At 41.4% G+C, this 11,599-nt stretch overlaps 1 protein-coding gene across 1 annotated transcript in view; it reads left to right on the forward strand.

The window, feature by feature from the left end:
- The window catches only part of myh14 (myosin, heavy chain 14, non-muscle), a 30,890-nt gene that overhangs the window by 4,875 nt on the left and 14,416 nt on the right, over positions 1–11,599 (forward strand). The window contains 18 exon segments of the mRNA XM_035672969.1: positions 1,475–1,681; positions 2,694–2,856; positions 4,106–4,133; positions 5,034–5,148; positions 5,715–5,762; positions 6,065–6,076; positions 7,266–7,358; positions 7,463–7,526; positions 7,740–7,838; positions 8,002–8,145; positions 8,248–8,462; positions 8,543–8,695; positions 8,981–9,154; positions 9,416–9,589; positions 9,690–9,804; positions 10,146–10,214; positions 11,171–11,376; positions 11,490–11,580. Coding sequence (XP_035528862.1) covers positions 1,475–1,681; positions 2,694–2,856; positions 4,106–4,133; positions 5,034–5,148; positions 5,715–5,762; positions 6,065–6,076; positions 7,266–7,358; positions 7,463–7,526; positions 7,740–7,838; positions 8,002–8,145; positions 8,248–8,462; positions 8,543–8,695; positions 8,981–9,154; positions 9,416–9,589; positions 9,690–9,804; positions 10,146–10,214; positions 11,171–11,376; positions 11,490–11,580 — 2,170 coding nt within the window.

The following is an 11,599-nucleotide window of genomic DNA, read 5'->3' on the forward strand; positions in this document are numbered from 1 at the left end:
GCCAAATGCAATTTATGTTTACAACTCGTTTTCACATTCCTGTTCCTCATTATCTAAGAATTAATTCTCTGGTAAATAATTAGCTCCAAGTGTGTGCCCTCGACTGAAGGTGTGTCAAACAGGTGAGGCAAAGCAGCATAGGGTGTGTGCATCTTTGTATGTCCATTTTATCATATCTCATGAGGTTTGTATCCCCACGACAATGCCCTATTTTCCATGCGTTCCTTTGTCCTATTAGATTCTTTAATATGCCTTGTGATGCTTTCTAACACATTTAGGACTAATGACTATCATAAGGCTCATGTCATAATATTAATTTGTTCCACTTTTCCATGGTACTTGCATAATACACATTAGAAGTTTTCATTGGTGCATATTGTAGGATGTGACATATGAATTCGATGTCCTCTCTGAGTCTCCCTCTCTCTGCTGGACTGGTTTCATAGTGAGCTCTATGAATAGAACAATACTCTCCTTCAGCCTCCTAATGTTAAAGAGGCCGTTGTCGAGACACTGACTTCATTTTACACTCATGATCTGAGAATGGCACTGTTGGACAAACACGCACACACACATACCAAATATACACATCCATACAGTATAACACAGAGAGACACGCATGCTTTCATCTAGTTTTATATTCTGAGCATGTAGTTCAATCTGTGACTAATATACACCCACACGCAGCTAAACACAGACATGCACATATTTTGTGTGTTGTGCATGTCAAGTAGCAGAGAGAATAAAGTGTAGCAGAGCAGAGTCCTATGACCTGGTCAGAACCAGAGTTCACTACTTCCTGTCCAACAAGGACAACAGCATGACGAGAGCTCCTCTCTTCCATGTTGTCTCCATCTATTCTTGTCTGCTGTCAAATACAATGACTACTTATACTCTGAAGCTCGCTGGCAGAGATTCTGACAAACATTTTCGCAAATATATTTTTCAATATTTGCTTCATTTTGACTGCAGGCCACCATAGTTTTTGTTTGTTACAGCCCAGTAGTTACAAATCTACAATACAGCTACATTCACTGTCACAATTCTCCAAATCAAACTGTACATTTTTTTTAAATTGACGTGGTGCCTTCTAGGTAGCCATTAGCTTCTGTTTTTTTCTGTTTTGGTCAAAGTGACTTTTGTTAGACGCAATGACTCTTCAGAAAAGCTCTTCCTTGTTGGTGCATCAAAAGAAGAAGCAACATCCAAGATTGAAGACTTCTGAGAGGCTGCGGCTGCCACAGCATCCTTTTAAATGCATGAAGTTATTAAATTGACATTAACCTTTGAGATCGATTTTTATTTATTGATTATTCTAAGATTGAGTTCCTTGGAAATGCATTGCTTACTTGACATCTGTGTTTTAACTATCTCAAGCAAGTTTAATGTCTCTGCTATTCCACTGAACAGAAACTCTCTCTTCCTACATCCTTCGTACTGTGATTGTTAAACCTCTCTCCCCCTCCACCCCCAGTCGGCCAGTATTCGAGAGGAGCGCGGTGATGAGGTGGAGGTTGAGCTGACAGATAGCCAGCGGAAGATCACACTGTCCAGGGAGGAGGTGCAACGGATGAACCCCCCACGCTTTAGTAAAGTGGAGGACATGGCCGACCTCACCTGCCTCAACGAAGCCTCGGTGCTGCACAACCTGAGGGAGAGATACTACTCTGGCTTGATCTATGTGAGTGGGCAAAACAGTGAATGCACGAGAAGATGAAACGCGTTCACTCCATATAACTAATGAAGAATCTGTTAGACACGGTTCTTACGTCAATACACATGTTTACATGCATGAACAAAGAGTGTGTGGGCACGTTCAGCCTGTGATGTTGTGTACATGCATGTGTTAGCGGTTAGGTCCTCTGGCATCTCCTGTGTAACTAATACGGGGTGGTAAGAGAGGTGAGGAGTCAGTTTACAAAGATGTGTGTGTGTGTGTGGTGGCAGTGGGAGGATATCCAGTTACTCCTGCAGAAAAGATATGAGTAGGATAGGATAGATAGGAGTAGAAGTCATAGTGAGCCAATGATAATTGACATACCCAGGAAGCATATTGTGTGCAATTAAAGTAGAATAATATATAGGCAAATAAATGGAGTTGAGCTGCCTATTAATGGGATCAGAGAGACCGCTGGGGCTGTTTGAATAGCTTGCCAATAGCGGTTTACTATGATTGACATACATTCATCTTTCACTACAGTTGGAATGTATTATAGGAACTAATGTCTGGGTGTGGATTGACACTGTGTTACATATAATCACTGGCTGCATTTACATGTCCCCAAATGTTCCTTTATTCATGAACTGTTATATTAAGAGTTATACTTTTTATTATATCCTTTTTTATATGAACCATCAGTCTGGAAATGGATGACTGATTGTTTGCTTGACTGAAATCAGTTGGATTGATCAGTTGATTATATTGAATCACGTAAATAACGGCACTTTTGGTTTACTGCCGTACTTTCAGCTCAAGCAATAGCAACAGTTGAATTTGCTACTCCTGCCAGAGATGTCAAGCCACCCACAATTATTGACAGTCTCCTTGAAGCACAAACCGCTGAACTTGTGACAAAAATAGAAAGTTATCAAACAGATCTCAAAACAAAATGGATGTGATTTTATTCTAACTGTTCTCAACTGACTGCTCTATGATGTTGATGTAAATCTCTCTGTTCCCTGTGGTTTTCCAGACATACTCAGGGCTGTTCTGTGTGGTGGTGAACCCTTACAAGAACCTGCCCATCTACACGAGTCCATCGATGGAGATGTACCAGGGGGCATAAATACGCATTGGAAATGTCCCGCCTCACATCTACGCCATATCAGAGGCCGCCTATCGCAGCATGCTACAAGGTACTCTGCACTATCTGTGACCTCTGACTCCTGACTAACTCTGACATACATCCCCATACATCTGCTATCAACTCAGCCGGCCTGGAACGCGGTACTGAATCTTGTCTGTGATCTTTGCTCGCTAAGCAACTCTGTGAATGCTATTTGAAGGAGTGGTATATTCTTGATTGTTATCAGAGGCCTTAAAAGTGAAAACAAATAGGCAAGATGGTATTTTTTCTTTTTTCGCAACAGAGATTTACAGGTGTGCCACTCCTGTGGCAATCCAGTGCTGTTATATTTGTTGTGGTAATGATAGTAACCGCATATTATACCCGTAACAACAATGCATGACAGACATTTCTTAAGCCCTTCCCGTCATGTTGAGCTCATGAGACGAGACAGAGAGAATTCCCAGCAACCTTTTAAAAACAGTTAACGGCCGATTGAGCAATGTCTCTGCCTCAGGGTGTCTTCAAGAGATAACAGGACAGGACAAATGAGGCTCTGTCTATGTATTTGCCACCACCCCCCCACCTCCCTTAGGGCAGGTTGTAGGTGTGTTACCACAGTGATTGAACCTGTAGGACCAGTATGAATTCTTCTAGACTGAATGTGTGGGAATCTTAAAAGCTAAGTTATGTTGCAAACAATGTCCACACATTGACTACCAGTGTCGTGTGGTTTGGCAGCCTGGAGAGACCAGTTCGGCCGGTGACCTGCTTCTCTCTCCGGTGCTAATTGGTGAAGGAGTGACTGACATATCAAGAGTCAGAGTGCAGTCAGAGGGCTAGAGTTCATCTGTACACATCTGATATGTATTATCAAAACTTGAGGTGTGAGTCCTTGCGGAGGCTTCCAGATCCCTTCATGCCTGGTTAGTTGGGGGTGGAGGCTTGGTGTAACATGAGCCAACCAATGGCATAGATAACCTCCAGACTCCCATACAGGACCTTACAGAGTATTATTTCAAGGAATCATATGTCAACATGCGTAGACCTTCAAACACAGTTGTCATTCTGGTAGCTGTTTGATGTTGACTGTATTGTCAGCCAAATGTTTAACACTGTGCCAACAATGTGGAAAACAACCGCTTTAACATCCCGGAAATAAAGATTGGCAAAGTATCTTACTATCACTTTTCACTATCACTTTTCACTATTATTTTGTAATCAAGAATGCTTTGATCTAATTCACTTCATACATTGTGTGAGTGATGTACATCAGGTCATGTCACTAATTTGTCCTCACATTGTTTGTCCTTCTGCAGACAGAGAAGATCAGGCAATCCTCTGCACGTGAGTATGCTACTGTATGACACCAGTGTGTCTGTGAATGCGTTTTAATCTTCTGTTTGAAAATTGTCACTGAGAATGTCTGCCTCTGTTTGCGGGTCTGTGCATGTATGTACCTGATGTGCTTTCATCATCTACTCTCATTCATTTATATTCAGTTAATAATACACCTAGAGTGCTGCTTTCTGGCACTTTTTGGCCTTCTTAACTATATTTCATTGATTTCCATGATTAATTGTCTTGCATGTGTATCATTTGTTGCTGATATTCATAGTTCATGTGGGATATGGATTTTCTTTTTATGAACATACACACATGCAGATCCACAAATGGACATTCACACTGATGTTTGCTTTGAATTTAAATAATAGAATCAGATCTTAGTAAAGAATCAGGCCTGTAACGTGAATGCATCTTCCTGTCTGTATCCATGTTTTTTGTCGACCTACCTCCTTGCCTGAGGGCCATCTCCCTTTCATCATGTCTTCCTGCCAGACTCTTCCTGTCATTGTCAAGGATTCCACTTTGGGTTCATCTTGAATCAGTGTATTTGGGACAAGATGTCTGCTTCTTTTAGATCTTTTACAGCTGCTATTTTTACTCCATTCTCCTTCGTTCTTCTCCAAAAGCAACAATACTGACGCAGCCTGTATCCTCCACACCTGCTTTCTGTTTAGACCTGTGGCTTTGAATGCACTGCATGGGCTCTATATTTACTGGTGTGATGAATGTGCGTTTGGCCACTTGTTCCTGTGTGTTCTCTCTCTTTAAAATGCTTATATATACCATTCATAATTGAGACCATATGTGTTTAAGATGGACTGGGTTTTTGTAAAGAGAATGGTATTTATTGTGTATATGTGTGTTCCTTACTCAATATGTGTGTGTCTGTGTGTATTCCAGTGGTGAGTCTGGAGCTGGGAAAACAGAGAACACCAAGAAAGTCATCCAATATTTGGCTCACGTTGCGTCCTCCCATAAGGGTGGCACTCTGGGTAGGAACAAGGAAGCTGCACAGGTAAGTCGCAGAAACATTAACATTGAAAGGGTAGGGGTATAACAGGAGAGATAGAGAAGGTGAAAAAGTGATGCAGAAACATAAAAGATAAGGAAAAGAAATATGAAGTAAGGGCTAATCAGAACTGTGTTCACATTACAGTAATGTACAGCAGGAAGGGAATTTATTCACTTCATGAAAAAGAACAAATTATCTTAATCACCACTTCATGTAACACTGCTTCAAAAATGCTTCATTATATTCCTCTTGGGTAGTGCGGCTCATCTTTTTTTTTCATGTTTCCCTGACACTTTAAGTCACTAAAGTCTTTTCTACCAATATCCCTGGTATCTGGGCGCTGGGTTTCTTCCCTAACTCAATAATTTACTGAATCTCAATCATATACTATCCTCTTTGTTTATTTGCTGATTTTAATTATTATAAAATGGGTTTCACCTTGGAGTGGCTTTTCTCTTTAAATCAGTCCTCTTTTTCTACATATTCTCTTTGCTTACCTTCCTTCCTGCACTTGTTTCCCCTTATTCTCTTGTTTCTGCATTGTCCCACTCTCTTTCCTGCATGTTCAGATGGATGGCTCAAGGTCCTTAACAAGAGGCAGTACTTTGGGGAACAGGGTGAGTTAACTCTATCCTGCTCTCCTGTCCTGTTCTATTTCCTGCTTAATGAACTCCACAATGATACTGACTAACTAACAGAGTAACCTTAAACCTTTAACTCTCAGTACTGATGTGGTTCCTCATAACAGTCAAGCCTTGTACAGTATATTTGATTTTGCTTGTTTGTATTCCTTTGTTTGTTGTTGTTATTATTGTCTTATTTGTCTTTTTTTGTTTGTTTGTTTATCCCATCCATATGTTCACCCATCCACCCATTCTCCTCCCCCCTAAAACGTCATTTTTTTCCTACAATTCCTCAGAGTATGCAATATGTGAGTATAAAAGTATTCAGACAACTTGGGTTTTATTCATTGGGTGTCACATTTTGTATAATTGAAACTTTCCATGTAGAATATTTACAAGAGCTAACATGATTCTCTTGATAAATAACAAGAATCATGTCTTCTGTGCATAGAACTTTTCTTTTTGACTTTTATCTGAATAAATCCTGTCCTTTCTGGGTCTCTAGTTTTGCCACATTTGATTTTGTTCTTCTTAGTGGGCCGAGGGTATGATTCCCAAATCTCAGTGATTTGTAAATTCCACATGTTTTTACTTACCTGTAGAACTGTGAGGCATTCCTGTTGTAGTATTGGTTGTAATCACATGAACAATACAGTATATGTGCCCGTTGAATGAGTGCAGATTTGCCTGTGGGAGTGGCTGTGGCTGTGTCGTTGCAGCTGTCCACGTGTGTGTGTGAACAAGTGTTTACCCTTGAATATGTGGTTTTGCTAATGTGTGCAATGTCCACATTATTTGCTGGGTGTTTTGTCACTATAAAATGTTGACCTTCTGCTCTGTGTGTGTGTTTGTGAATCTGCCTTTGGTGTTGGCTGGCTGGCATTTCTTGACAGTTCCTACAGTATAACCGTCTCTCGTAGCTACAGTAACTCCCCATCACCGGCTGCTGCTGCTGATGCTGCATCAAAAGCTGCTGCACCAGCAATGTGATAACTGCAGTAATGCATTTCAGCTAGCTAGAATCAGCCAACATGTAGCTTGTGTATGATGTTAGCATCTAAAGCTGCAGCTTCCCCTCTGCCCTCGTTGTTCTACAACTGTGGTTCTCAACTGACTCTGGTTTCTAGAAATTGCCTTTTAATAATGTAGGAGATTCAATTTTAATACCTTTTAAATATGAAACATGATTGATGCCCTTATTATTGATTGTTTAACTAATGAGGGCCCATTACTCTTACTGACGTTGAGAATCATTTGTTCTGGGGTCTGGGAATGGTGTGTGTTGTGGGTGCTATTTTGGGCCCTAAAATGCACCATTTTATGTCACTGCTCTTCATGGATGAGTCATGCCTTTTTTGTTTTACATAACAGACCAGTAGTTACTCCAAAGAGACTAGACTAAATGGTGCATTTTAGTAGTCAGGTCCTATGGAAGTCTTTTGTTGAGGCTGTTGTCTTTAGTGATGAAGCTGATCTGACGTCTCCTGTGTGTCTCAGGGCGAGCTGGAGAGACAGCTGCTGCAGGCCAACCCCATACTGGAGGCCTTTGGCAACGCAAAGACTGTCAAGAACGACAACTCCTCTAGATTTGTAAGAGCAACTAGATACATTATTCTAACAGATTATGTCTATTTCGTATTAACTTTATCGTCTGTATCATCTGAAAATGTACTAAAACTTTTCTTCTTCTTCAGGGTAAATTCATCCGCATCAATTTTGACGTGGCGGGGTACATTGTTGGTGCCAACATTGAGACCTGTATCCTTTTACTTCTCTTCAAAGTGTTTAATAAAATCAATACACTTTTGCTTTCTAAAAAAGCTAATTTACAGCATAGTTGGACAAAAAGACTTACCTATATGTTAATACATTACACATTCGGATTTCTGAAGGACAAATAACAAGTAGACCAGAACTAAAGTGTAATATAACTACTTTTGGCTGAACATGTCCATGACCATATAAATCCAGACCTCCTTGAAAAGTCCCGGGCCACCCGTCAGGCCAAAGATGAGAGGACGTTCCACATCTTTTATCAGTTGTTGTGTGGAACTTCAGAGGAGACTAAAGGTGAGCCAAATGTCGACCAGACAAGTGTGATAATGAAATACTGCTATACTGCATAACATACTGAAGGTATTTTGGTGAAATCAGTAATAAAATGTTTCTATATCTGGTAGTAATTCAAATTTCTACTTAAATTTAACCACCTTTTCACCTTTTTTATCCTCAGCGGACTTGCTCTTAGGAACTGCTGATGAGTACCGCTTTCTGAGTGGAGGCTCCATCCCTGTTCCTGGTCAGAGCGATTCAGAAAACTTCACCCAGACCATGGACTCTATGGCTATAATGGGCTTCACCCCAGAGGAGTCGATATGTAAGAGAGCGGATGATAGAGAAGAGAGAAAATAGTTGTCTTTCTGCATATTTAATCCTTGCTATAAATCACCTTCCCTCTCCCTGTCTTACTTCTCCTCAGCCATGCTTAAGGTGATCTCTGCTGTGCTCCAGTTTGGGAACATTTCCTTCATGAAGGAGAAGAATCAGGACCAGGCCTCAATGCCTGATAACACAGCTGCTCAGAAACTGTGCCATCTGCTGGGGATCAACGTGCTGGAGTTTACTCGGGCCATCCTCACTCCCAGGATCAAAGTGGGTCGAGAGTATGTGCAGAAGGCCCAGACAAAAGAACAGGTAAGATTTAAAGTGCATAGACTTCTGTACTCATACAGATAAACATTTGTGTATCTAACAGTGCATCCTTCTTCTTCTAGGCTGACTTTGCTGTAGAGGCCTTGGCGAAGGCCACATATGAGCGCCTGTTCAGATGGCTGGTCCACAGGATCAACAGAGCTCTGGACCGCAGACAGAGACAGGGAGCTTCCTTCATAGGCATCCTTGATATTGCTGGATTTGAGATCTTCCAGGTTTGTTCATGTGATGATTGTTTGTTTGTCTGCAGTAGGTAATTTGTTCAAATTTAACAGGTGATGGTGAGCTTGTTGACTTACCCCAACATTTGTTCTGAAATAAGCGAAAAAGTTTTTAAGCGTGCATGAATGTTTACCTTTATTTCTTTCTTTTTGAGCACCAGTTTATTTTTTATTGTACAAATGAGCATAGAAGTATACAAGCGTTCACATATTCTTCCATAAATTACATTACATGAATGATTTCATCTTTGTTTTCTTTTCTGAATCCCTTCTCTGCAGCTGAACTCCTTTGAGCAGCTGTGTATCAACTACACCAACGAGAAGCTGCAGCAGCTCTTCAACCACACCATGTTCATCTTGGAGCAGGAGGAGTACCAGCGGGAAGGCATCGAGTGGAACTTTATTGACTTCGGCCTGGACTTACAGCCCTGCATTGACCTCATCGAGAAACCAGTACGTAAACGCAATATACAGTGTTTTTTTTTAGGAACACACATTCATACTTGTTAAGTGATGAGAGTATAGATGCCAACAGTGGCTCATAGAACCTGTTCAGTTCACCACACTGAACCACACCCATGGGTGAAGGAAAGAAAGAGATTAAAAGTATATAAATAGAAACATGCACACTGGGCTTTGATTCCTTATTCCTCTTGAATGATAAAGTCTACATTTGACTCACAATAAATGTTGTTTTTCCCCTGTTTCTGTCAGACCCACCCGCCTGGTGTTCTGGCCCTGCTGGATGAAGAGTGCTGGTTCCCCCGGGCAACAGACCGCTCATTTGTGGAGAAGGTATCTGCTGAGCAAGGCACCCATCCAAAATTCTTCCGATCAAAGCAGCCACGCGGGGAAGCTGACTTCTCCATCATTCACTATGCTGGCAAGGTATCCCGTTGTTTTTTAACATGTTCCACGTCTGCTTCCCATCTTTCCCATACAAAGAAATCCAGTCAAAAATGTCCCTGCCCTCTGTAATGTCCTGCAGGTGGACTATAAGGCAGATGATTGGCTGGTGAAGAACATGGACCCTCTTAACGACAACGTGGCGTCTCTTGTCCACCAGTCGTCTGATCATTTTGTCTCAGAGCTTTGGAAGGAAGGTGAGATTCACTCTCTGTCATTCACTAACACGAACACTAAACCTTTAACTCATGGACGTCGGTGTAAAAATGAAGGTAATGCACTTTTAACTGAAAAAATCTAATATTTGCAAAATGTACTAACTGTATTTCTCTCTCTTTTCTCTCTCTACCATGCAACAATTCTATCTGTCTGCTATCTCTCACTTTTTGTTCATCTCCGTTCTTCCTTCTTGTTCTCTCCTGTGTTTGCTTGCTTTTGTCACCTTTTCCTTCTGTTTTTTTTCTCTTCCATCTCCACCAACTTGGTGCTCACTTGGGCTCCTGTCTTTCTCCCCGCGCCTTCCTTCTTCCTGCATCAGATATTCAAACTCTTCCTCGTGTGTACTTCTTTGACTCCTATGCCACACTACAGGCTAATGGCTCCGACAGTAGGTTTCTCTCCTCCTCTGTGTGTCACACTCACATTCCTCCCTCCCACCTCCGCTGACATCACTCCTTTGTTTTCTGTCTGCCCAGTTTTTGATTGCTGTGTGCCTTTTTGTGTCATTTTTGGATTCCATTTTAGTTAATAATCGTGCTGTAGTGTCATAAATTGTTACATATTGTTAATTCTTCCATCATTTTGTCACTGTTGACTCAGCCGTCCTCTCTTTGGTCTTTCACCAAGTTTGTGCTTTTAGTGACAGTGTTGTGCTTGTGTGATGTGAACTTTTCCATTCATAAAGAACTAATTCTTTTTTGTAGAGCTCTGACAGTGTCAAGGTAGTAGCATGCTCTCAATTAATCACAAAAACCACATTCAGGATCACATTAGAGATGTGCTTCACAGTATTGCTACAAACAACTGGATCGGTTTCATGAAAACCAACCATGTGCAAGCAGAAATGTGACCCTGAAAGAGCTCTAAAGATGCAGCATATTGGGATAAGGTTCTAACATTTAAATAGCAATCTCAGTATTGTTCTATTATTAATAAAGATATTTTTGGCTGATAGAGGAAATTGGCTAATAAATCAAAATCAAATCAGGAACAGAATAAATTGTCATGGTATCATTTTAGTTCAAGGTTAAGCTAGAAAACCTGCACTGTCAGACTGTCAGTGTATGTGTATCTTGCTGGCCGATATGGCCGAGCAAATAACCATATGATTGCATCTCTAATGAGCTACAAATCCATTGTCCACCATCTGATATCATCTGTCCAGAGACGTGATAGCAGATGTGAAAGCAGATGTGAAATCATAATGCCATAGCATTAGTGTGGCATTCACACACATATAACCATGCCAAATCAAGTCTGGAAAACACTCTCTTAAACTCCACTCACTCCATTAAACTCATACTTGCTACTGAAAGTGAGACCCCGCTCTGTGTTTTTATCCAGTGGACAGGATCGTGGGTCTGGACCAGGTGTCGTCGGGGGAGAACAGCGGGCCGGTCACGTTCGGAGCGGCAGGACTGAAGACGAAGAAGGGAATGTTCAGGACTGTCGGTCAACTTTACAAGGAGTCTCTCACCAAGCTGATGGCCACACTGAGGAACACTAACCCCAACTTCCTTCGCTGCATCATCCCTAACCACGAGAAGAGAGTAAGACAGTGGGACTAGATGAGCGGGGAGAGGGATATAAGCATGTGGACACTTAACTACAATAAAATTCCTTCTATTCTATTTACTCATCTTTCACTTCTTGTCTCTCTCAGGCCGGTAAGCTGTCCCCCAACCTGGTTTTGGACCAATTGAGGTGTAATGGAGTTCTGGAGGGGATCCGTATCTGCAGAAGAGAGGAGAGGAGAGAGAGAGAGAGAGATGA

This window comes from Morone saxatilis, unplaced genomic scaffold, assembly GCF_004916995.1.
Source record: "Morone saxatilis isolate NCDOM2014 unplaced genomic scaffold, NCSU_SB_2.0 Contig24, whole genome shotgun sequence".
Lineage (NCBI taxonomy): Eukaryota > Metazoa > Chordata > Actinopteri > Moronidae > Morone > Morone saxatilis.